Source organism: Tympanuchus pallidicinctus, unplaced genomic scaffold (genome assembly GCF_026119805.1).
Source record: "Tympanuchus pallidicinctus isolate F22 unplaced genomic scaffold, pur_lepc_1.0 scaffold33, whole genome shotgun sequence".
Taxonomy (NCBI): domain Eukaryota; kingdom Metazoa; phylum Chordata; class Aves; order Galliformes; family Phasianidae; genus Tympanuchus; species Tympanuchus pallidicinctus.
Window position 1 is genome coordinate 1560226 of NW_026294751.1, and position 26022 is coordinate 1586247.

The 26022-nt window shown below is 53.7% G+C and overlaps 1 protein-coding gene across 2 annotated transcripts; it reads left to right on the top strand.

Moving 5' to 3' along the window:
- Positions 1-1483: 1483 nt before the first annotated feature.
- Positions 1484-24389, top strand: AGO1 (argonaute RISC component 1). Of its 2 annotated transcripts, XR_008210199.1 has the most exons (20): positions 1484-1587; positions 7111-7294; positions 8201-8321; positions 8449-8630; positions 8725-8861; positions 9157-9291; positions 9606-9693; positions 10648-10795; positions 11099-11218; positions 12051-12173; positions 12758-12891; positions 14291-14475; positions 14638-14797; positions 15082-15172; positions 17109-17303; positions 17783-17917; positions 18801-18902; positions 19710-19909; positions 20317-20802; positions 24327-24389. XR_008210199.1 is itself a non-coding variant. In XM_052698646.1 (19 exons), the coding sequence occupies exons 1-19, from the start codon at positions 1563-1565 to the stop codon at positions 20423-20425; spliced, it is 2574 nt and encodes an 857-aa protein (XP_052554606.1). In that variant the 5' UTR covers positions 1484-1562; the 3' UTR covers positions 20426-24389. The 2 variants fall into 2 exon arrangements, 1 of the variants encoding a protein (XP_052554606.1); XM_052698646.1 differs by having other exon boundaries at positions 20317-24389.
- Positions 24390-26022: the final 1633 nt, after the last annotated feature.

Genomic DNA, 26022 nt, shown 5'->3' on the forward strand with positions numbered 1-26022 from the left:
TTGTTGTTTCTTCAGAAAACTCACAACTGTTTCGGTGAGGACAAAGCAAGCTTTTGGCTGAGGATGAAATGACGGCTCTAAATGAAGCGGGGCCACGTCAGCGCTTAAAATAACCTTCATCTGCAGCAAATCTGCACTTCCCCCTCAATTTATTTCCTTTTCTCGCAGCAGAGTTGAATTTCAGCACTGAGATTGTTCACCTTCAGGCAAACCCAAGCAGTTCAGAAATAGGGGACAGCTTCATCCCTACTGCCTTTCCAAGATGAGTCGCAGGTTAAGAGCGGGGCTGCAGCTACAGAATGCCTTTAAGGTTGAGCTGGGAAGGAAATGGAAACGTCCAACAGCCGAGGGACAGGGAAGAAGCTGAGGAGGCACTGGGCTGCAGCCTGTGGTTAGTGAGGGTTCAGATGGGCAGAGACCTCCTCTCCCTTCATCACATTCTCCTTCATAGAACCACAGAACGGCCTGGCTTGAAAAGGACCTCAAAGACCATCTGGTTTCAACCCCCTGCTGTGGGCAGGGTCACCAAGCAGCAGAGCCACATCCAGCCTGGCCTCGTCAGCTGCCCCTGCTGCTCAGGGAGGCGCTGCAGCTCCCGGTTTGATGATGCCACGCGTTGGTGGCAATTCTTTAAGTTTGGGGGTGAAGCACAGTGTGCAAATCCCACCTCGTGCTCCTCACTGCAGGCTCACTGCGTTCCCAGCGCGGGGTTTGTGAGCTCAGAGTCTGACAGCTGCAGCAGGAACAGCTCTGCTTTGAGTTCAGCTTTCACTGCGCTCTGCAGGGTGCCGGCAGTGCAGGTGAGGCGCAGCCTGAGCATCCACAGCGTGTGCAGAGCTTCGAGTGCTGCAGGGGAGCAGAGCCTGCAGGGTGCTGACACCGCTGCGGGACCCAGGCGTGGGCCTGGCAGGTGGGCAGGCTGCAGCATGGCCATACAGCACTGCACAGCACCGCACCACATCGCACAGCACTGTACTGCACTGCATTGCACTGCACAGCGCTGCACTCCGTGCCTCCTGCGCCCATCGCTCAGCAGCTCCGGCTGCTCCAGCAGCACCGACTCGCACGCAGAGCCGTGAGCCGCCTCGGCCGCGTCGTTCCGTGAAGCAAACGCTTCCATTTTTGCGGCCTCCTTCCACGACCTCACGCGGTAACAACGAAGGTTAAAAACACGATTTTGCGTTGCGCTGACCCAACGCTCCCGGGGTCGCCGCTTTACTCAAGCCGTGCCGCGCCGTCGCTCCTCAACCCCGCGCGGGGACGCGCGGAGCCAAGGCGCCTTTCGGGCCGCGGCGGTTCCGCCCGCGGTTCCCTTCGCCCCTCACACCGCCACCGGCGGCTCCGCGCTTCCCGCCCGTCACGGCGCAGCGGCCGATCCAAGATGGCGGCGGCGGCGGGGCTGCGGGGCGCCGCCTTTGTTGGGCGCGGGGCCGGGCGGCGGCGGCGCGTGCGCGCTGGGGCGCAGCGTGAGGCGGCTGCGGCGGTGCGGCACCGGCCCCGGCCCCGCGCCCCGGCCCCGCCCTGCCCGCGGCCCGGCTCGGAGCGGCGCCCGCGTGGATGGGATGGAAGCGGGACCTTCGGGAGCAGGTGGGGGAGCGGGGCGCCGCGCGGCGCTTCCGTCGGGGTGCGGCGGGGAGGGAGCGCGGCCTACGGCGGGGGCCGCGGGGGGGGGGGGGCCGCGCCGGTTCCCGGGCCCGGAACGGGGGATGCGGGGAGGATGCGGGGCGCGGGCATCGAGAGCGGGGATCCGCGGGGCTCCGCCCGGCCCGCTGCGCTCCCGGCTCCGCGCTGCTGTGCGATCCGGGCTCGGCGCGCCCCGCCGCCGTCGCGTTGGCAGCTGAGCCGGGCGGGGGGCGGTGTGGGGCCGTGTCACAACCGGCTGTATCGCATCTCGTATCATCTCATCATCTCATATCGGCGTAATATAATATCATCTCATCTCATACAATCATCTCATATCGTGATCATATCATATCGTCCCGTCCCGTCCGTCCCGGGCAGCGGCCCGCAGATGCCGATATCCTCGTTGCCGGAGATTGGGGCCGGTTTTTTGTCAGCGCCGCACCCCGCTGTGTGCGGGAGGCACGGAGCGCCGCTCGGCCTCAAATCCAGGCCTGCGGGATTCGGGCTGTCATTAAAACCCGCTGGGAAGGGCCGTGGCCGCGCAGCCCCCGGGCAGGGAGCGCCGCTTTGGGCTTCGGGCTCGGTTTGCCGTAAGGATTTGCCGTAAGGATTTGTCCTTTCCTGCCCCAATGTGGCGCTGGGAGCTCAGCTCCATTACGGCTCCGGGTCGGTGTGAGGCAGGGAGCTCCAGCCCAGCGCCGCGCCTCAGCATCCCGTGTGCGTGCTGTGAGCCCGCTGTCGGCCCAGCTGTGTGCACCGGGATCGTGGAGCACGCGGAGCGTGAGAGCGTGTGCAGAGGAGTGCGTGGAAGGCGGCTTTGAAGCCAAACTTGGTTTTCCCCCCAGCTTTCCGTGCTCTTTATCCTTCGCAAGTTTCCTGAACGCTCGTAGTCTTAACCGTTGTCTTCCTGTGCAAAGCCTTGCAGAAAACCCGGTGCTGTTCCGTCTGTCGGATCTCTTTATCTTCAGGAAACGTGCAATCACATGAGGGTGCTTCTAGGACAGGATTATACCGAGACACAAAGCCGGGAGCAGCACCTTGCCTGGAGACTGAGCACGTGTGATTTATCCCTGAATGCTTTCTGTAGTCCGCCCCTAAAGCTAGCAAAGAACAGAATGGAGACAAATGATCGAAATGGCCGATGTTGGAAGGAAGACAAATGGGCAGAAAGGCACTGCTTTTCAGCAGGGTGGCATCGGGGTCGGTAACAGCTGTGTGTGGGTTTTAACCTCTCTATGGGGGGAGGGTCCAGATTGTGGGGTCACTGGGGCTGCCCCACGGACAGGAGATACCCTCACATGTGGGCACGTGAGGGCAAAGCTGTCCTCGCCTTTGTCCTGCCTCTTCCCCAGGAGCTGGAGGCTTTCTTTGTCTGTCAGCTGCACTTTCTTCTCCCTGAAAGGCTACACCAGTGTCTGTGAAACTCTCCTGGAACAGACGGGAGAGATGTTATCTTCTGCCCTTTCTAGGCGCTGTTAGCAGAGACCCTGGGGCTGTGGTCGTGGATGAGTGGAGGAGAGCCTGGAGAGCAGTGCTGGCTGCCAGGCCCCGGCCCTTTGCTGCTGACACAAATGTGTGCATTCCCAGCTCTCTGTTCTCTGCCGGCTGCTGCGTGCTCCTCCACATGGCAGGCGGACAGCCAGGTTAGCAGCCTGCAAGGCTGTAGTTGGGTTTTTCCCAATCTGGGATGCAGAAGTGTTGGCCCTGGTGAGCCTCTGCTGCAGGTTGGATCCCCGACTTGCTGTGTTTGGAGGCAGTTGGGCTGTTGTGGGGTCAGATTGTTTGTCAGACCCCTTCAGAGGGACCAGGAGTGGATGTGGGGCTGCTTCAGCAGACAGCTTGTGGGTTTCATGCACTGAGCTGTGCCTGCGCTGGTTCGCAGTCCTTATTAACAGCTGTGCAGACAGAAACAGCTTCACCTCTTAATGAGAGCTGTGATGGAGTTGGAAACGTTGCTGCTGTTCTATTAGGAGCTGCTGTAGCATCACTAGGTTCCCTTTCTGCATGTGGGCATCTCAGATGACCGACTCCTAGAAAATAAAGCATAAAAGGCCTTGGAAAGTGTTTATAATCTGAAATGCAGCTTTTAGTTGAACAGGGAAGCACAGCATGCAGAGTTGGCTGTTTGCTCCCATGCTGCAGAATTGCACACGCTGTGGAGCAGGCAGGGCTGGCACGAGGGAGGCCTGCAGCTGCCCCGGTGCTGGGGGAGGTTTCTCACTTGATGCTTTCAGGTTTGTTGCCAGGGATTTCCAAGCTGGAGTTTGATGTGGTGTAACTTTGCTACACGAGATGCTCGATGCAGGCAGTGCTAGGAGTTAAACTGCGCTTGAAGCTGGCGGTGCTCGGGGTGCCGGGGCTGTGGGCATCTGGGTGTGCAGAGATTAAATCCAGAGTGCTTCTGGAAGCCTGGCTTTGTGGGATGGTGTCTGGCACTGCTTCCTTAGGGCTGCTGCTTTGGAAGCGTGGGGTGCATCTAAGGAGGTCAAATGGAGCAACCTGGCTCTTGGGAGAGCGCTTAACACTGGGTAATAGGGAGCAATAGGGAAACTCCTTCCATTTAAAAAAAGGGGAGGAAAGAAACGAAGGGAAGGAAAGCCTGAAGCACCCAGAAACCTCATTGTTTTGTGTGCAGCCTTTTCAGAAACAAAAAGGCTGATTTATGGCTGGCTCTTTAGGGGCAGCAGATGACAGATGTTATTATTTGGAGCCCATTCCACCGCAAGGGGAGAGCTGGCCGTGGGGAGGGCAGGTGCTGGTGTTGCTGGATGGGTGCAGGTGGGGCTGTGGGATGCACTGGGGGCACAGGGCTGTCCTGACGTGGGACAGGCATCCCTGCAGCACAGCAGACGGGGCTGCTGGTGGGATTTGCTCAGCTCCTCGAAAGGCAGAAGGTCTGGCTCTCTATGCGCCGTGGCCTTGGAGCAATGGACTTTCCTGCTGGTGCTGTTGCTTGCTGTGCCTCCTGCTGGGAGGTTTCACTTGCAGTGGTTTGTGAGGTTGGTTTAGGGTGGAAAACGGTTCAGGATGAGGCCGGGATGCGTGATGTGTGGGGGCCCAGCGTACACACGGCAGCCCTGCTGCTCTCCTCCGCTTCCCAGCTTCATCTTCGCGGTGCTGGTTGTGCAGGAGGGGCCGTCGCAGAAGTGATAAAACTTCCTTTTGTCTCGGCTCCATTGCGGCCCCTCTCCTGAATGCCGCCTTGGAGGGGATTTAAATGACATGGTAATTTCACGCCTTCCCACCGGTGCTTTGGCCCAGGCAGCTGTTGGTCAGCGGGTTGTGTTCACCGGCTGTTACCGTATCGGATACAAAGCCTCTCCCGGCGCTGCTCGCCCCAGCCGGTCTCACCCTGGCCGCGCCGCGCTCGCTGCCATCCCTGCCCAGCGCTGCTTCCGAGCATCCGAGGCAGCCGCTCCTGCCCGCCGCGTCCCCGGGGCACGGCTTTGTGTGCCAAAGTCTGTGATTCCTCCCAGGCTGCTGAATTTATAATGGCAGGCGGATTTTCTACCGCTCACTGGCTGCATTGTGCTGCAGGAACAACACTCGCCCTGCAGCCCCTGGCCCTCGGCGCCCTCATTTACATGACAAAGTGGGAGTCTGTGCGGCTTTGCCATGGAGAGTCGAGGTATGCGGAGAAGCCCCTGTGTCTGGAGATGCTTGGGTCGCTCTAACGAGGCTCCTTCCACCAAACGGGGACTCCGCTGGCCCTTTTTCTGCAGATGTCGGCGGTGTGGGGGTTTGGCGGGGCTCTGTAGGGCACCGCTCTGCCTCCAGCACGCTGTGGCACGGCTGGGCATTGGGGAAGGATCGGTCCAACACACGGGTTCCCTTCGGGGTCTCTGTCACGTTGTTGAAATGCACACAGCCCGTCCCACAAGGCGGTTCTGGGGCCGCGGAGCTGCATACAGGTGCTGTGTGTTGCCTTCAGTCTCTGCGTTCAGATACAGTTCTGTCCCAGGTAGGCACTGCTGTGCCAGCTGCAAAGCCTACGAGGTAACAGCTTTTTAAAAATCCTTGGAACTCAAGGTGATTTGGAAAGGAAAAGTAACCAGCATCCTTCTTTTGCTGGAGGAGCGAAGCAATAGTGAGCCTGGGGCTGCGCTGTGGTGGGCAACTGCTTCAGCTCCTCGTGATCAAGGACCTCTGCAGTCACCAAAATGAAACCCTCTGATGCAGCACAGACAGCAGCTTTCCCATCCTTGGCACTGCTGCCCTCAGCTTGGTGGAGCTGTGCTCTCCAGCAGGGGTGTCCCTAGAAGTTCCACTGCATTCACAACATTCCGTGGCTTACGTTGAACTCCTGAGCCGGCTCTTGTGTTGCTTGAAGTTGGTTCCTTAATCTGTGATTCACAATCTTAATTGTGAGGGTTTATGCTCACAAAGCATCTGGAGATCTCCAGGTGAAGGGAGGGCAGAGCAGAGCCATGCACCTCCTGAGGGGCCGCATGGTTTGTGCTCGAGAGGCAGAGCAGGGAGGTGGAGGCTCCATCAGTGCTGGCAAATACCTGCAGTTGATTGCTGCCTCTGATTTAAAAACATTTCATCTCGTAGCCAGGGTGCTGGAGATTGCCAAGAAATGTTCATCATGCGGAGACATGAATTGTACTGCGAGCAGTTGATCAGCAAATCAGCTCCTTAAAACGAGCTGCCTCTGCAGTGCCGCACAGCTCTTCCCTCCTGCGCTGTTCCCATCCACTCCTCTCCTCTGCCTGTGGCCCTGGGTGCATCTCAGGGCAGTCCTGATGGAGTCCTGGGGCACAGTGGCATTTCATGCGCAGCAAATCTTGCAGAGATCAGGTGCAAAACTGAAAAGGACATTTGGAGTTTAAGATGCTGATGTCGCGTTCTTCTCCTTCCAGTATTGTGAGCCCGGGATCGTAGTTTGGGTTCAAGTGGAAACTGGATGAGAGTGAGGGGTGGTGAGAGCTCCGTGTGTTACGGGTCCTAAATCGGAGCCGGGGTGCTGTCTGGGGGTTGGCTTCCACAGTTGGCCCTGCAGATGGAGTGCTCTGAATATCTGATCTGCTGCATCCCTGCCCAGCTGGCTGAAGACCTCACTGGGTTTTGAGAAACAAATAAGATGCAGACTGGGATGGATGGAGATTGGGAACAGTGGGAAGGGAGCAGGAAGGGCAGATCTTGCTTCAGAGAGCAGCGCCGTCCATCACGTCTCCAGCTCCAGATCTCCACCAGTAAATCTGCATAATAATTTGTAACGTGTAATAATGTGAGAAGAGCCACTGCGTCCCCTTCACAGAGCCGGAGCCCACGCTGAAGTGGGGGCTGGAGGTATTTTCAGCTGCCTCCCATAATCCAGAGGGAAGGTGGCCAGGAAGCTCCCTGCATCTCCAGCTGTGCTGCTGCGAGCCGTGCAGCTTTGGCATCCCATGTGGGTTTGGGATGTGGCGATGCGAGGGCTGTGGGCTCCGGCTGTGTGATTTTGGGATTTCCAGCCCTGCTGACCCTTTGCTTTCTCTCCATCAGCTGCAGGCGCTTACCTGCCACCCTTGCAGCAGGTATTTCAAGCGCCGCGTCGGCCCGGGATAGGAACTGTTGGGAAGCCCATCAAGCTCTTGGCCAACTACTTTGAAGTGGACATTCCCAAGATCGACGTGTATCATTATGAAGTGGATATCAAGCCTGACAAATGCCCCCGCAGAGTCAACAGGTAAGGCAAGTATTAGAGGTTTTGGAGTTCATTCCTTGCTTCCAGTTTCCTTGCAGGAAGTGCCTTCCTTCCTCTTCACCGGCGGAAACCAGCAGGGGGACGTTGTCTGTGCTTAGCTTTGCCTGTGCTGAGGTGGAAAAGCAGCATTCAGTGGTGCTGGAAGCAGATTTGGTGCCCCGTGGCCTCCAGCCCAGGTGTGCTCATGCCCAGCAAACACCTGGACACTGCCAGCTTTGGTGCCTGGAGCCCCTGTGTGCTGAAGTCTCAGCGCTGCTCAACGTGTGCAGCTGGCTGAACGTTGCGAGCTGTGTTTGTGCAGCAGGGTTTGTTCCTGATAGCTTACAAGGTCCTGAGCTTAGCACACGCTCCTGCTTCTTCAAAGCAGCTGTGCAATTTTGGCAACAATCGCATCATTTAAAAATAGGAAGCCCCAGACCTTGGGCCATTGCATGGGTTTTTTTTCTTTTTTTTTTTTTCCTTTTTTTTTTGACACCCTTTTCTCTCCTTCCCCTCCTGCCCAAAGCAGCCTGGGTGGCTCTGTGTCTCAGAGGCCAGTGAGCAGATACTGTAGCTGCTATTTCCTATACTCTTGGCAGCTTGTGTCCATGGAGTGCACTGCAGGTTGGCAGCCAGCTACTGCATGCTGTGTAAACTTGTTCTGCTGAAACTGATTTAACAAGCTGTGGGGCAAGGCACGTAGGTGTTGTGTGGGTGCTCTCTTGCCTTGGGAAGGACCTGGCTCTGCCATTCCTTGGCCTGCAGCACTGCAGTGAGAGCCCAGAGGTGCCTCAGGTGGAGAAGCTCAGCACCTGGCAGTCACACATCAGGCCGTGAAGAAACTGGCAAACCAAACCTCGCTCCTCTCTCCCCTGTGCCTTTCTTTCTTGCCTCTGCTTGTCCATGTAGGGAAGTCGTGGAGTACATGGTACAGCACTTCAAACCTCAGATCTTTGGCGACCGGAAGCCAGTCTACGATGGGAAGAAAAACATTTACACTGTTACGGCCTTACCCATTGGAAATGAGAGGGTAAGAGTGGGATGGGGATCCCCGAGCATGGGAAGAGCCGACTGAAAAATGAACCACCTCTCTCTGTGCTGTGACCGTGAAGTCCTGTGCCAGTGCCACGATTGCTTCCCTTCCCTTCTGCACTCAGGTTGACTTTGAGGTGACAATCCCAGGAGAAGGCAAGGACAGGATATTTAAGGTCTCTATCAAATGGATGGCCATCGTGAGCTGGCGCATGCTCCACGAAGCCCTGGTGAGCGGGCAGATCCCTGTGCCTTTGGAGTCTGTCCAGGCACTGGATGTGGCCATGAGGCACCTGGCTTCCATGAGGTACGTGCACGTGGCTGGGGTGCCCCGCAGTCGCTGCCTTGCCCTGATGTGGTCAGTGCCTGTTGCTCCATGTGCTGTTTCCTCTGCTGTGCAGGTACACCCCGGTTGGCCGCTCCTTCTTCTCCCCCCCTGAAGGCTATTACCACCCCCTGGGAGGTGGCAGGGAGGTCTGGTTCGGTTTCCACCAGTCCGTCAGGCCTGCCATGTGGAAGATGATGCTCAACATTGATGGTGATGTATTTTTCATGCCAAAACGCTTTGCTCTCAAGCATGCCCAGCACAGTCACATTTGCCCACAGAAGGGAGCACAGGCTAGAACTTAGCACTGTAGGTTGGGGGCTTTTTGTTCATGTCTGGTTGATAGGAGTCCAGTGTCCAGTGTTGAATGTGGTGGGGTGGGGGGTCAGCAGTAGGGAACTGCAGCACTGGGGCTGGGTGTGTTTGGGGAAACTGGACCTTGCCTGCTCTTGGGTCAGGTCTGACTGTTGAAGGAGAGCAGAGAAACATCATGGTGTCTGTTCCTCAGTTTCTGCAACGGCGTTCTACAAAGCCCAGCCTGTAATTGAGTTCATGTGTGAGGTGCTGGATATCCGGAACATCGATGAACAACCGAAGCCACTGACAGACTCACAGAGAGTGCGTTTCACCAAGGAGATCAAAGGTAGAGCCTCTGGGCAGAGCTGAGGGGCCCTGCTGCAGTGTTGACCTCAGCCTGGCGCTGCTGCAGACTGGCTTTGTCAAATCAGCTTATCTCCCACCCCGGCTGCAGCAGGGAATGCAGGGTTTGGGCCTTTAAAACGCTGCCTGGGGCACTGTTGCCTCCCTTGCTGCACTTCTCAGGCATCCACAAGCATTCTGCTCTGCAAACAGCTGATTATTTCAGGAAGGTGTTCGTAGTGTCACGGGGAGATCGGGCCGAAGGGAATCATCCCCGCATTTACAAGTGGTTCTGCTGTGTCTTTCTGTCTGCATCAGGTTTGAAGGTAGAGGTTACCCACTGTGGGCAGATGAAGAGGAAATACCGTGTGTGTAACGTGACCCGGCGGCCGGCCAGCCACCAGACGTAAGGAGGGTGGGAAGATGCCCTCGGAAAAATCTGAACTGTTCTCCTTTTTAGCAGCTGCCGTTCGTGTTAGGGAGAGCTGGAGGGAAAACTCCAGCCTGCGACAGCAAAAGGAGATGTGCTTTGCACTGTGCAGCAGTCTTGGGCACAGGAGCTTGCACTGCTCTGTGTCATGTGCTGCGAGAGTGGGTGGCGAGGGGAGGAGGGTGGGAGTCGAGAGGATGCTTTGTCTGGCAGAGGCACGCAGCGGAGGGTGGGAGCTGACATGCCAGGAGTTGTCCTAGTTTTTACCTCTGAGTTTGGTTTTCTTCTTGCTTAAAATAGACGCTGCTGAAGCAGAACCTTTGGCGGGGGATAAAGCGATCCCTGCCTTAAAATTATTTGCATGTGCCTGGGAGGGGAGTTGGCCAAGAGGTCCTTCTGTGCCGGGGGCTGTGGGCCAAGAGCAGCCCATCCTGCTCTGGGACTGTCCTGCTCCCCATGGACCCCCGTGGGGCTGGGTGGCTCCCTCAGAGCTGGCAGAGGAGCCCTCGGTGCTGAGCTGTCTGCACGTCTGCTCCTTGTGCTTTCCCTGCCCCTATAAATGTTCAGGATCTGGTTAACCTTTGCCTGAATCCCAGCTCAACTCCCAAAGAAGGCACCAAGCACGGAAGTCCTTCGGAGTGCCATGTGGTTGTATTTATGTACCTGACAGCAGCATGCATGGCATGTCCTGTAATAAACATTTGCCCTGATTAGCTGGATTAGCGAGGAAGAGCTTTATTTAGAGATCACAGTCTTAGGCTGGGATCAGAGTATTCCTGTCTTGATTTCTGAAAATACTTCTGTTCTGCTTTTTATTTTCCTGAGCGAGAGTCTGCCAGTTCCCTCTCTTCTCAGCCAGAGTAAGGAGTGCTTGAGTTTTGGAAGTGTCTGTTTTGAGTAGGTGCATCCTTAATGTCCTGCTTCTGCCAGGTTTCCCCTGCAGCTGGAGAGCGGTCAGACAGTGGAGTGCACAGTGGCTCAGTACTTCAAGCAGAAATACAACCTGCAGCTGAAATACCCTCACCTCCCGTGTCTCCAGGTTGGCCAAGAGCAGAAGCACACATACCTGCCCTTGGAGGTGAGTGCTGGCTTCCGCACTGTTGAGAGTTCCAGCTTTTGGGCACGGTCAGAAGCAAAAGCAGCGTGGCCTCTGGTCTTTGCTGGCAAATGCCTGACAATGTTCTGCAGCTAATGGGTAATGGGTGCTAACTACTGCAATACTGAGCTGGTGAGAGCTGCTGCTAAGAAGTGAGGGATGAGACCGTGCTCATGCTGTGAAGATGCTGCTCTCCTGTAGGTTTGTCACCAGTGGTGACACAGGGCAGGTTAGCCGTGGTCCTCACTTGTTAACACGTGGCTGCTTGCTTTCCTCTGCCCGCAGGTGTGTAACATCGTGGCAGGCCAGCGGTGCATCAAGAAGCTCACAGACAATCAAACATCAACCATGATAAAAGCAACGGCCAGGTCTGCCCCAGACAGGCAGGAGGAGATCAGCCGCCTGGTAAGTGCCACCATGGCAGGGGTTGGTGTTGGACCGGGGCTCTGGTGGCAGGCTGTGCTGTGTCAGCAGTGTGCCTCACTCTGGTCCTGCTGCTAAGCTGCACAGCAGGAAGCAGCTGTGGCCTGCCTAGAAGATGCTGGTTAATGGCTTGGTTATTCTTCTCTGACTGAATCCCCCATCCTTGGCATCTGCATGTAAGGGATGCTTGCCCAGGAGAATGCAGCTCGGAGTGACAGGGAAAACTCAAATGCAGCGAATTCAGGTCCTCAGGTTCAAGCAGAGTGACACCAAGGGAGGTGAACTTAAAATAGAAAAGCAAATGAGAGAGGTAGCTCCAGCTCCAGATGTGTGTGGAGATGTGCGTTATCAGGCTGTGGCATGGAAACTGTGTCTGCAGGTCTCCTTGGGACAAGCAGGGGAATGAGAAACCTGGCTCTGCCAGCAGCTGGACTGGAGCTGTGTAGCAGTGCTGTTGTTACCAAACGAATGTCACTGGGCTTTGGAAGCTGGGGATGCTTTTAATTCCTTTTGGGGCTTTTGATAACAGAATCTTGCTCTCCAAACTTTCCCATTGATGCCTTACATCTCAGGAGCCTGCTCTGCTCTCAGTTACATCAGTCAGTTCATTCAGAGCTCAGGTCCTCCACAGGTCGGTTTGGATGGCAGAGTTTGGCCTTTTGTGTTCAATCGCTTCCCCTTCCCTACCAGGAGGAATTCAGCTTTGTAGAGAGCAGAACTTGAGGTGCCCTTGTTTCCTGGTCAGCTGAATGCTGCATGGCACAAAGCAATTGGTCTCATTCCTTTTTCCATTGGCCCTTCCTTCCCTCTGCAGATGAAGAATGCCAGCTACAACCTGGACCCATACATTCAGGAGTTTGGGATCAAGGTGAAGGATGACATGACGGAGGTGACGGGGAGGGTCCTGCCGGCGCCTATCCTGCAGTATGGAGGCAGGGTAAGCAGGGCTGTGCTGGTTGGCTGCAGTGCACAGGGATGGATGCTCTCACCGTGGGAAACACAGTTTTTGACTAAAATTTGTGCTACCTTCAGATTTATAGATCAGAGGTGGAATTTTTTTATTGGAGCACCTCCGTGTTTTTTGCAATATGACTTTTCTGAAAGTTGTAAGCGTGAGTCATGCAGTGACAGGGAAGTGGGCTGAAAGGGAGAGGGATATTTGGGGTCAGGCTGTGGTTCTCCCACGGTCTGTGTGGTTGACACGTGGATGGGGGCTGTGTCCACACCCAGAGAGATGCCTGGTTCTCAGGACTCTCTGCTTTGTGATGCCGCACGAGAGCAGCTCAGGTGAGTTCTCCATCACCTTGGAGGAGCTGAAATTCTTAACTACCCATGGCTGAGAGCCACAGTCGTCCGTGGAAGAGCAGGGAGCAGCTTTCAGCAAGCACAGCTCTTCAGGGCGTGCAGCTTGATGGGTGCAGACACAGCACGTGCATCCCAGGGACTGCCGGCGTGGGGCCGGTCCTGCTGTGCCTCGTGGCCCCTCGGCGGCAGCGCTCTGACCGTCTGTTTGCCTTGCAGAACCGAGCCATTGCAACTCCCAACCAGGGCGTGTGGGACATGCGAGGGAAGCAGTTCTACAACGGCATTGAGATCAAAGTCTGGGCGATTGCTTGCTTTGCCCCGCAGAAGCAGTGTCGAGAAGAGGTGCTGAAGTAAGGAAACGGGCAGCCCGTGAGGGTGGGAGGAGGCAGAAGGAGCTGTGCTGGCGTGCAGTGCGGCGCTGCTGTCTGCAGCCCGGGGCTGCGCTTCCCTTCCTGCTGACGTTGGATCTGTGTGTGGCTGAACGGCTTGCTGGTACAAATTTGATCCAGGTTCAGGCTGGGTGTTGGGTGCTGATTCTTGTTAGTTTATCCGGGTTGCACGGCTGTTTATCCTGGCGAGGTTGAAGCCAGCACATCATTGCTGTAACACGTGTGGGCTGCCAGTCTCTCTTTCCTCGCTCTGTCCTTTGCATCAGGTGTCTCCTTCTGATGCTGCCAGCCCTGAGGCTGGTGGTACTGCACTGAGCTCTTCTGACCTGTATTTCCTCAAGGAGAAGGTGGATGAGGTTGTCAGAAATATTTAGTTAAAAGTTTCTGCAATAACCCAGGAGCTCAGGATTGAATTTAATTTGGCTAATGAACTTTCTGTCCCACTTTACTCCGTGATTTACCTTGGAGAGGTTTTCCTTTGTGCTGTGACATCACTGGGTCTCTACATCCTCACATTGCCCTTTGTTATCTCCCTGTCCACTGGATTAACCAATGTTTCCCCCTGGAATAAGATGCCTCTCCTCTTGTCTTCAGTGGCCAAAGCAGCAGTGTTCCTGCTGCTTTCCAGGACACACAGTGCCTTCTGGAACAGAATGCTTCCTGCATGGATTACACTAACGTGCCGTGGGTTTCTATGATATAGGAGTCTTAGGGTAGCTGTCTGATTTGATAGCAAAGTGACGCTGAGCAGAGAGAGTTCATGTGATTTAGAGAGCTGTCACCTTAGTTTTGAATTCTGGTGGGATCCCAAGTTTCTCCTGACCAAGAGTGGAAGCACTGAGGTGAGCGTTGTGCGTGGCTCTCTGGCTGTGTTTAGCAGTGTCATTTGGATGGGTTGGAGCAGCTCAAAGCCTCTCTGTGTGCGGTAACCGTGTGCAGGTGGGAGCAGCACTGCACTCCCCTTATCACCCCTTCAGGGTAGGCTCTTCCACTGGCAGAGCTGGGAGCTCCCTGCATCACATTTATCCTTGGCAATCCTTGGCAATCTATCTTGGTAGTGTAGCTGACCTTGCGTGCAGCAGAGCGCTTTGGTTTGATAAGTGAAGGCTGCTCTTGGCTTTGCAAATCACCTGGAAATCAACCTTTGCCAGAGAACAGGTCTGCTCCCCTTCTCCTCATTTCTAAATAGGAATAGCTTACAGCTCCTTGGGTCCTCAGGAAAAGTCTTTACTGTGTGTAAGAGAGCACTAAGAGAGGATGGCCAGGCCGGGGCCGCTCAGCTCTAACACGTGTTGGACTTCTGCTGGCATTCACCATGTGGGCTGATTTTGGGCTGCTTTTTCTCTCCTCTCGGGCACAGGAACTTTACAGACCAGCTGCGTAAGATCTCCAAGGACGCAGGGATGCCGATCCAGGGCCAGCCCTGTTTCTGTAAATATGCCCAGGGTGCAGACAGTGTGGAGCCCATGTTTCGGCACCTCAAGAACACCTATTCAGGGCTTCAGCTCATCATTGTCATCCTGCCAGGAAAAACACCAGTGTACGGTGCGTCTTGGGCCGGGGCGGGCGGGGAGAAGTGAAGGGTTTTGCTCTGGTTCAGGAGGGCTGGCTGTGTCCCTTCCTCTTTCTCCCCCCATTTTTGAGGGCGATGCTGAAAGCTGTGCTTTGCTGATTGCCTGCCCATTCCTGTGCTTCCTCTGCCCACAGCCGAGGTGAAGCGTGTTGGGGACACTCTCCTGGGAATGGCCACGCAGTGCGTCCAGGTCAAGAATGTGGTGAAAACCTCCCCACAGACCCTTTCCAACCTCTGCCTCAAGATCAACGTCAAGCTTGGCGGGATCAACAACATCCTAGTGCCTCACCAGCGGTTCGTATGGCTGCTGCCTGTCGTGGCTTTAGGGCTTGTGTGCTGTGTTCCATGTCATCCCTTCCCTCAGACTGTGCAGTACTTGCAGCTGTGTAAAGCAGCTCCCTGAAATGAAGGCTTGTAGCCCATCCTGCCTTGTGACAAGCTGTTCGTATGCCTGTGTCCACCCCAGAGCCTGGAGATTGGGAGATGTCCTCTGGCCATCTACTCTTCTCTGTTGGGCTGTGCACTGTCCTGAGATGCCCCCGGGAGGCTGACTGCTGCTTTCTCTTCTTTCCCACCAGCTCTGCTGTCTTTCAGCAACCAGTGATATTCCTCGGGGCTGATGTCACTCACCCACCTGCTGGAGATGGGAAGAAACCCTCAATAACAGCTGTAAGTTCCAGTTCTGGGGCTGGGCTCAGTCGTGCTTGGTAGGCCTGCTGAGAGGCAGGAACTGGAGCGAGACTTGTGTGCTGCTTCACCACCGTGGTGACGCTTCTCAGGGTGGCCCCGTGCCCTGTGGGCGCCTCCTGGGGAGCTGGGGAACACCTGCAAAGTTGTTGGGTTCCTTCTGAGCTGCAGGGAGAGCTGGCAGCAGCCAGCAGATGGGGCTCGCGAGGTGCCGAGTCCTGCAGTGCTGTCGGACGGCCGCGCGGGGAGCTGCGTGCTGCCATCGCTGGAGGCATCGCAGCTCTTCCACGGCAGCCCTGGAGGAACCTTCCCCAGATGGGGATTTGGGAACGGGAGAAATGGAGTGGCTTTGCTTATTCACTCCAAGCCCGTGATGAGCATCCATGGAGTGAGGGCTGGCTGCTCGTGTTTTTGGTGAGGCTCTGACAGCTTGCTTTGTGCTTGGTGCAGAGAAGGAGAGTGTCAGGTTCTCGTAGCGTCTGTTTTAATTAAGCACTTCAGCATTTTCCTATTAAGTTCTTAGCTTTCCAGGACTCGTAGCTCAGGTTTTCCTTGGCATGCAAATGTCTTTGGAGGATTGTTTTTTTTTCTTAATTAAAAGGGGTTGGGAAATGCTTTTGGCTGTTTGTTCATAGGTGTGGGTGGGACAGAACAGTCTGTTTCCTGGCGGCGGCGCTTCCACTCTGAAAACATCCTCTGTGTCTTTCTGTACAGAACCACTGTGGAGTTTTAGTTTTAATTTCTATAAAAGCTTTTTCTGATCTGCAAGGGCGAAGGAGCCTTCAGATGGCCTTGTTCTTCTCCTTGCTTTGTTGTTAATAAGACCACAGAAAAGGGCCCATCACAGGGGCCAGAGGAAGCATTTCTATTGAGCGTCTCAGCAGGCCGAAGCCTAGAGCTCCTTTTGCTAAGCAGCAGCAAAACTGAGTGTGAGGGCCACGGACACAGATGACACAGCAGCATCCCCACCAGCACTCGGGCTGTGTGTCACAGTGGGGGCCAGAGCCACCTCAGCACCCGTGACTCACGCCGTGCCTCCGCCCCTGCATCACGGCCAAGCCTGGCTGCTCTCAGGACGTTGCCTGACATCTTTGAGGTCTGCCCTCCGCAGCGCCCAGCTGCCATGGGTGACTCCCTGCTCAGCAGCTGCCACGAGGTGACTCATCCCCCCGCGTCCTTGGGGAGGGCAGACTGCCGCCGTCTGGGGCAGCGCCGCTGCCTGCGATGAGCGGAGCGTGGGGACGTGGGGACGTGATGCTGCCAGCTGCTCCTTGCAGACATTTGAGCAGAGGGCCTCCTGGCTGTCCTGCCTGGGCAGGGCGCTGGTGCTTTTGCTGTGGTTGGAGAGCTAAGAGCTGGTATCAGAGCTTCTTGTTGTAAGCGTAATAAAGACTTAAGCAGCATTTACAGCAGTGGCGTGGTGATGGTAAGGGGAGGTTTTGTACCTGGAGATGTCACCGGCGCAGCAAAGCAGGTTCAGCATGATGCTGTTATTCGTGGAAGCCAAAAACTTCAAGTGAGGGATGGAGAGAGAAGTGTGCCCATAGGCAGAAAGGGCATTTCCCTTTCAGTCATCTGCATTTGTGCAGGAGTGTGGAAACAGAGCAGAAACAGCCCCATCTCAGCCCACACAGCCACGTGGCTCAGCAGTGCCCACCAAGTCACCAGAATTTCCCCAAAGTGCCACACAGGGCTCTAGAGAGCACGAAACTGGGATGTGGCTGCCACCAGGGTTGTCCTTTCTGGGTTGCACTTGCCTGCGTGGTATTTGCTGCCCCATCTCCTGAGCTGTGAGCTCGAGGTGCTCTGCCCGCACTCAGCCGTGGGTGTTTGAGACAGTCAGAGGATGGGGAAGTCCCACGTCCCCTTCGTCCATGCTGTGGTAACACGTGGGCCTGTCCCACCGCTGTCCCTGCAGGTTGTGGGCAGCATGGACGCCCACCCCAGCCGCTACTGTGCCACGGTGCGCGTGCAGCGTCCTCGCCAGGAAATCATTGAGGATCTGTCCTACATGGTGAGGGAGCTCCTCATCCAGTTCTACAAATCCACGCGCTTCAAACCCACCAGGATCATCTTCTACCGTGACGGTGTTCCCGAGGGGCAGCTCCCACAGGTGAGCAGCCTTTGCTTCTCCCTCAGCCTCACGTGCTTTGCTCAAGGAAGAAGGCCAGCAAAGAGCTTCAGTGCTCTGAGTTTGCCTTGCTCACACTTGTGTTGCCTGGAATTTTGGGGTTTTGCTGTAATGCTGTGGGTGTACTGGTGGTGTTGGGCTGATTCAACAGTGTGGAAGTGAGCCAGAGCCTTGCAAAGCTGGTGCTGGGCACCTGGCAGTCACTCAGGACAGCGTAGCAGTGTGAGGACACCAGACAGCTGGTGCTTGGAAGCTCCTCCTGAGGCTGGGTTTGAGCACTGTCCTCTTTTCCCACTTGTGTTGGGGATGCATTGTGCTGAGGAGTGCTCGTGGCTGGCAGTGTAAGATCTCTTGGTTCTGCCTGCTGGTTAGCCTAAAGCTGCACTAGCTGCTGCATGGAGAAGGCTGGGTGCAGACACAGACCATTGTGTCCACTCCCTTTACACTGCCTGTCTCTCTAGATCCTTCACTATGAGCTGCTAGCAATCCGAGATGCCTGCATCAAACTGGAAAAGGATTACCAGCCTGGCATCACTTACATCGTTGTCCAGAAAAGGCATCACACCCGCCTCTTCTGCGCAGACAAGAACGAGAGGGTGAGTGCTGGGCCTGGGGGGGGCTGTTTCATTGCCAGCTTTTAGGAGCTGCCAGCCCTGGACTGAGTGCAAAGCTCACCACTGGCAGGCAGAGCACTTTCTTGAATGAAATGTGCTGCTCAGTTGACTCCTGTATCTGTGAGGATTAGGCTTCTAGAAACTCAGACAGCTGTTTGCTGTTACGATGAGTTACTGGGTGCTGACGATCCTGGTGACTCCTTGAAATAGCCTCTGTCAGCCTGAAAACATCTGTTGTTTTGGTGATAGCTGCAGTTGCTGACGTTGTGACGGGACGAATAACCCCTTGCTTGCTCACAGCTCACACAAAGTTGTGTGCTCTGTGCTGTGCACTAAGTCACTGATCATTGTAGCTTTTCCTAGATTTGGTCCAAATTTAGGGTTAAACTGTCATGTAGCCAGACTCAGTCTCTACCTGGGTGTAAAGGCTTAATGTTGGGACCTGAGGGCCGTGTTTGATCATGGCCTGAAGCCCTCGTATCTCGTGGCAGAGGCCCCAGTGCACGCTGTCTGCAGAGATCGCTGGTGTTCTGCTCACTGAATTTTCATCTGAGCAGTGGGATGGGCTGTACCCAGACCTCACCCTGCCTGCTCCTTTGATGTCGTTTGCTCTGTGTGTACGTCATGCCTGGTGTTGATGCTGGCAGAAAATGCTGGCAAGCTTGTCGGGACTGGGAGCAGAGTAGGATGACCTGATTCTGTTCCCCTGTAATAAAGTGGCTCTGCACAGTGCTTTCCAACTGAGACACGGAGATGGTGACCCTGTGCTGTGGCCCTGGTGCAGGGCAGCTGTTACAGACAGTGCTCTGGATAGCAGGAAGTAGCCAAACTCTGCAATGCTTGGATCTCTTTCTTTTCTCTGTAGATTGGGAAGAGCGGAAACATCCCAGCAGGAACAACAGTGGACACAAACATCACCCACCCTTTCGAGTTTGACTTTTACTTGTGCAGTCATGCAGGCATTCAGGTACTGTGCTGCAGGGCTGGCTGTTGTGATGCATTGTTTTCCTTTGGCTCTTGTTGCAAATTTCACTCCCGTGCATCTGAAGGGCCATGGAGACGTGGGTAGTTTGATCCAAGCTGCCATCATGGTGGTTTGTGCTGGCAGGTGCCGGGACGGCCGCTGCATGACGTGGCATGTGCTTGGCTTCTCTCCTGGAGCCAAAGATCTCCTCTGAGAATTTCCTTCTTTGGAGCAGCCAGTTCAGCAGCTTGTCAGATGGTGCCCAAGCACGCCGGGCTCGCTGGTGCGCCTGGTCATCAGCAGGGCCCTGCTGTCTGGTGTGGGCGGGAGAGCTGCGGCCAGCTGTCCCTGGAGGAGCTGGCTTGCTTTGCAGCTGCCTTTCATCAGGCAGCCAAGATTAATCAGAAACCATACAGAAGAAATTGCACTCCATCTACAGCTGCTTCCACAAGGGAGGCTTTTTGGCATCCACTCCTCCTGCAAGGAGCCGGCTTCAGTGGGAGCATTGGGGGAGCTCTGTGCTGGTGCAGTGTGATGCAGTGGGGCTGTGCGCTGTTGGGAGCCTGGGCAAGCAGCACAGAAGCACCAGCAGTGCCTGGCTGTAGTTTATGCTTCAGTACGAAGTGCTTTCCTGCCTGTTCACTTTTAGGGCTCCCGAAGTAAAGGACCATGGGTCCCTCCCCTGCTGAGATTGTTTTGACAGCTTGTTCAGATTGAGGAGGAGGGTGACCAGGATGCAGGGCAGCTGCCTGCAGATAGCCGGTCTGCGGGCACCAGCAGCACCTCTCCCAGCACTGTGTCTCCTTGCAGGGTACGAGCCGGCCCTCCCATTACTACGTGCTCTGGGATGACAACCGGTTCACGGCAGATGAGCTGCAGATCCTCACGTACCAGCTGTGCCATACCTACGTGCGCTGCACTCGCTCGGTCTCCATCCCAGCCCCGGCTTACTACGCCCGGCTGGTGGCATTCAGAGCCAGGTATCACCTCGTGGACAAGGAGCACGACAGGTGAGGGGGCTGTGCCTGTGGTCCCAGGGAGGACAAACCCTGCGGGAGGGCAGTGGGGCCCGAGCACCTTGCTTTTATGTGCAGCAGGGCCTGCTGCTGAGCTGCTCGGCAAAAGACCCGTGGTTGAGAGTGGTTCGCCCACGGCTGCGTCCTCTTAGGTCTCAGTGTAGGAGGGAAGGGGGATTAAGGAGTGTGAAATCCCATCCTGGGCATCCCTGGAGTGTCTGAGCATTGCCACTCTCCTCAGGGTGCCAGAATCCCTGCAGCGCTGGGCTTGGCTCACGTGTAGCACAAGGCAGAAATGCAGGCGATTTCCAGCGCAGCAGACTGGTACCAGAGGGAGTTCTCAGTGTTCCTGGGTGGGGGGAATTTCAATTAATTACACAACTATTTTCTTGCACTTTCAGTGGCGAGGGCAGCCATATATCTGGACAGAGCAACGGCAGAGACCCCCAGGCCTTGGCGAAGGCTGTGCAGGTTCATCAGGACACTTTACGTACCATGTACTTTGCTTGAAAGCCTAACTTTTGTTACCTCACTCAAGAAAGCTTTCAGATTTGTAGGAGCCATACAAAAAAGGAAGCATTGGGACACCTTGTTTTTTTTTTTTCCAATGAGAAATCACTGCAGGGCAGGCAGCGTCGGTTCGAGGCAGGAGACCAGCACCACCGGACGGGAAGATCCAACACCTCGGTAGGATTGGAAGAGACTGATTATTTTTTTAATTTTTTTCTGGCTTTGCAAAATTTTGACCTGACCAAACACCTGAAGGCATTCGAGGAAGGGATAAAAGTCCCAGGAGGCGGAAGCAGGTTTTCATGTTTAAGATGCAATACTAGAGACTCCTGACTGTGAAAGGCGGATTTTGGTCCTCCGTTGCCCATCAGGCGCTGGTAGGTATTTTTTGTGGGGGTTGGGGGGAGGGGATTTTTAGAGCCTTAAAACAGAAGACTAGATTTATAAAACTAATATTTTAGAATACGAGATGCTTTAATGGGTTAAGGGGAAAAAAAACAGCTAGTTTATAGATAACTCTAACACTAACAGCTCCCCGCCCCCGAGTTCCCCCCATACGACGTAAGGCACCCTAGCACTTAGAACTGAAAACTGTCTTCCTTGTGTTAAAAGCTAGTTAGCTGCTGCCATTTGAAGCAACAGTCACAGACTTTTCCGTGGGTGAGTGCCTTACTACGATGCTGCAAAATTTCAATGTTTTTAATCTTGTAAGGAAAATAGTAATCTTGTCTTGATGGTGGTCCATATTTCCATCGGAAGGAGTTAATTTCTATGGTCCTGAGTTGCAGTTTGTGTTAGATCACAACCTCGTGGTGGTTGAACTCCGTTGAAAGATGTGCACTTTCATATAGGACACGTTTGATGGCTGCTGACCCATTTTTGTTTCCAATGTACTACTTGTTATTTAAACCCGTGTCTGACAAATGGGGGCCCTGTCATCCCATGAGGACAGAAATCGCTATCAGTTTCTTTTTTTCTTTGTCTTGTTTTTTTTTCTCCTCGATTTCTATGATGGACACCGGGATTTTTTTACTGAGCATTATTTTTATACGATACCGAGTCTGTTGCCAAATCACACGAGTCATTCACATCCTCACAGTTTACATCGCCGCGCTCGCACCTGAGGTTCCCAACGTTTCCTGTGTGTTGCACAGTGTGGCCGTGCAGCTCGGGGCCTCTCCACCGTCGTGCTGCTGTCTTGTGCTGCTCTTTGTGTCGCCCTATCGCCGATTTGTGCGCGGGGTTTTTGTTCTGAAAGCACACCAGAGGCGTTCCTTAGGCAGGATGATCAAATCCTTGTTCTCGCCGTGGGGAAGCTCCTCCCGATCTCTTTTGGACAGGGAGAAAAAAAGCCTTGTTTGTTTGTTTGTTTCCAGCAGTAACGTGGTGGCTGCTTTTCAGACTCATTTTGCTGCACAGAATGACCATCATGCACAGCAGGGCAGCAGTAACAACTCATTACCAATGGCATGTGGGCAGATGGGTGGGTTTTTTTTCTATATGAAAGCTTTGCACAACGCTTCCTTGAAGAGGGAAACTGTGTGCACTCCTACCGAGCTCTCAGCAGAGCTCTGTCACCATTTTACTGCCAAAAGTGTTTCTAGAGCAGATCTGTCACCAGCGCTGCCCCTTGTCAGTGCACGGATGGAAGCACACCTTTTGTTTTCTGCTTTCTGATGTTTAAACTCGCCTTGCCTTCATGAAATCCACTCTTTGTCATGCTGGCCCGTTGATCTGTCCTAATACTGGGAATTCACTCTGCCTGTTTTCTTTCTGGGCAACGTGTTTGTGAACAATGAAGACATCAATATGCTATGCAAACTAAGTGCTGAGCCCACTGATGTCACCCTTGGTGAAGATCCTACATTTAGCACAGTTGTCTTTTTCCTCAAGACTGCAGTATTTGGTTCACGTTTTCCTTTGCACCTTGTGTCAAACGCCACTGCTGTCTGTCTGCAGGGTGGTGGGGAGGAGACCAGGAGCTCTTCGTGGTCAGTAGGGTGTGAAGTCTTAGGAAAGCTTTTAGAGAGCAGGGAATGCCTCAACTCAAAGTGTCAACGCGAGAAGCCTACATTCCTATACACAAGTGCCTGCATAGTGACACAAATCCAGCACCTCTCCATTTCATCCTCACACCTCTGGCTTGTGTTCCTCGAAAGCCAAACGCTCTCAGAGGGGCTGTGCCTGCTCACCTCGGATGAGAAAGCCCCTCGTTAAGAACCACACCGGGGTTGAGGTCCAGGTTCTCTGTCAGTGGCTTTGTTCACCAGCATTACAACGGAACGCACCCAGCTGCTGGCGGCAGCGAGGGCCGAAGGTCTTTTGGTTCCTAGTTCTTCTTGTAGTGTTTTAGTTGGGTCTTGAATCCTGAACCGTCTTTTAGGAGCTGTGGCATAGCGCGTGCCATTTTTAACCCTTTGAAAAGAGATAGTGTGGGCATTTACAAAACAGCTTGTTGCTCTGTAACATTTTTTTTTTTAACCTTGAGACTTGAAATGTAAAATGGACCTTTAAGATTTGCACTCATTTGTAAGGTGGCTGTTCATAGAGAACTATGAATGAAGACTTGCTGATGTAGCACCTACTTTTAACAGCAATTTTAACTACACAAAAGCTTCACAGCTTCTGAAATGCTCAGCTGGTGACTTGCAGATCGTGTTCTGCCCTTATTTCACCCTCTGCATTAGGTTTTCACGGTCTTGATTCAATAAAGAAGCCAAACTCAATAGCTGCTGTGCCCTTTAAGCCGTATTTCCACTTTGAAGATGTTTAGGAGGGGTGTGATTACCCGCATGTTTTCTATAACAGACTATGCACTGTACCTCCTGCGCCGCTCCAGCATTCAGTATTTCTACCGTTTTCTGGCCCAAGATGCACCCAGATAAGTGCATGTTGAGGTGCTGTGCATTTTGCTACCCGTAGCAGATAGCTGTTAAGCCAGAGGCGTATCAGGATTTGTAGTTAGCCACAAACCCCACGCCGACATCCCGAATGGCTCCGAGTCTCTCTGCCTTCCCAGTGCGCCCGCGTTCCTTCTGCAACTGGAAACATCGCCAAGTGCATGCAAGCCTTGTGGGAAGAGGAATAACTTCCATTTACCTGTGGGTTGTTGGATGCTGTTTGATTCCCTTGTCTCATACCTGGACGTGACGGGGGCAGTCGGGGCGTCCCGAGCCTCTGACCTGATGCCTGGTGTCACAAAGCATTCAGCGTTGCCTCGTGGAAGGTTTTCTTCTTGGAAAATGAGCGTGAATAAAGAAAAGAAGGTCGTTCTTTTAGGAAGGGAAGCCAGACAGCAGGACAGCAATAAACACAATGAAATTCATATCTTGCCTGAGTGATTTGCACTTCAATAGTTGTGAAAGAAAATTGATGGGGACTCCAGTGCTTTTGTGTTCAGTTCTAGCCCCTTTCGTACCTCCTTTATACAACAAGTGTTGAGCTGCACACGGGGTGTTTACAAACACTCCTTGGGTTGTGATTTTTCTTGCGGTTATTTTTTTTGCTTTAGCTTGAACTCTGTATGGTCCATTTGTTGAATAGATGTGAACAGTTGATGTACAGTACTTACTAAACAAGCAGCAGCACAAAACTTATTTTATTAAGAAAATATGGCGTATATTTTAAAGGTTGGGTATCAACTTTGGTGTTTTTTTTCTTTTTTTGTACGCGTGGAATTCAGACTGGTAAAGAGTAACAAAACCCCTGGATTAGGCCAAAAGGTAACGCTGTAAGATCGTAACCACCTCTTTATTAAAGAAAATGGGATGATTAAAGAGCTCCAGAACATTGTATTTATATTTGATTTCATCGCTTTTGTGGATTTATTTTTTTTTATTTTAAGGTTTTGTTTTTTTTTTTGCCTTAATCCTGATTTTTGCTTGCAACTTTGACTTTGCAGTCCCAAGTGTCTGTTACCCTGTAAGTGTTGGCAGAAGACCTAAATAAAAGCAATGTGAACATGTTGGGGTGACACTCCTGAGTCAGATCGCGTGGGGAAGGAGGAAGCGTGCGTGCTGAGTGCTGAGCTCAGTTGCAGAGGGCCTGGGGACGAGCGGTGAAATGCTGACTGTAGCTGAATTGCATCAGATGCTGTGGAGGATCCAAAACCCCTCGCTTTCCAGCTTAGCCCAATTTAATGAGAGAAACACTCAAGTGAACAACGACGCGCTTAAAACTTCTTGGATGATGACAGCGAATTCCACTTTTCATTAAAATACCATCTGTCCCAGAAAGGACTTCATTGGAGCTCCTTGGGTTATTAAATGGCAGAAACACACACCAAAATTCGCTGCCACTCCAGCTTTGGGCTTTTGGCTTTGGAGCCTTAGCGTGACTCACGTGGTTTTGAGACGAGTAAGATAAAGGCAGGACTGTTCTCTGGATTTGCCTGGACTCAAATCCGAGACCTGATGTAAAACCGCTACTTGGTTTCTTACCTGGATCTTTTGTTCTCTGTTCAAACAGTCCCTACAGCTGTAGGTAAACTTGGGTGCGTTTACACAGCTGACTTCAGCTGTTTGCAGGTTGGATGGGTTTGATCTCCAGAGCACGCCGCTCCTGCCCTCGGCCGGTCGGTTTGGCCTTTTCTGTTGGAATGAGGCTGTGGAAGGATGCTTCCAATGGCCGTACGGCCCCGCTGTGCAGCTGCACGTGCTCTGTGTGAGGCTCACTTCATGCTCAGAGGGCTGTAAAGGGCAGCTGGCTCCAAGGTGCTTTAAGAAAAGTTTTCAGACTCCTTTTGGATCGGGGTTAAACTTTATCCTCTGCATTTCTCTAAGTTTCTCAGCTTTAGAATTATCTGCAAACTTCACAGTCCTCTGCAAACCCATGCCAATAACTTGTGTGTCATGGGTACAGAAGGGGAGGTTGTGTGCCATCCTCTGAGTTCTGTGGATCTGTTTGTGCTTTACCTTACAAACATGTATCCACATTCCTTGAGGCACTGAATTATTTAGCAGTTGAGCTGTAACTCTGGGTTTTTGAATAATGCGAAGCAATTTTAGGGAAGCGTTTGCCAATGGCATGCAGGTACTTGTTAGCTAATTGATGTGGAAGTACTGCACAGAACTGAGCATCTTTACGAATTCTGTTCATCTTCTCCTGCTTTTAACATTGTAACAAACAAATAAAAAGAGCCCTACTCCATAGCAGAAATCTTTTTCAGCAGTTTCAGGGGAGTTGTTTCCAAGCGAGATGTAACAGAAAATGGTGCTTTGTGCCGCTGGGTCGAGGTCTGGAAAGCAGATCTCTGTCAGCCCGTGGTGTCAGGTGTTGGGTTGGCATCTGAGCTCTGGTGCTGGGCTCCAATTACAGCAGCCCGGACTGCAGGAAGTGTCCAGATGGAGACTTCGCCCTCAGCCCTATGGCTGCATCGTGGTGATCGCATTTCCCCATTTAAATCCTGAAAGAAGGAAACATTCTAGTGGTTTAAGTGTTCATGCTTTTAGAACCCTTACAGTATCACCTCCAATAGCGGACTGGTACTGACCACGGCTACAATCACTGCCAGATGCAGAGCAGGGCAGCCCTATGCTCTGAATGTACGCAGATCTGGCCGGTCAGCCTTTATTCTTCTCCCACACTCCAGCCAGGCT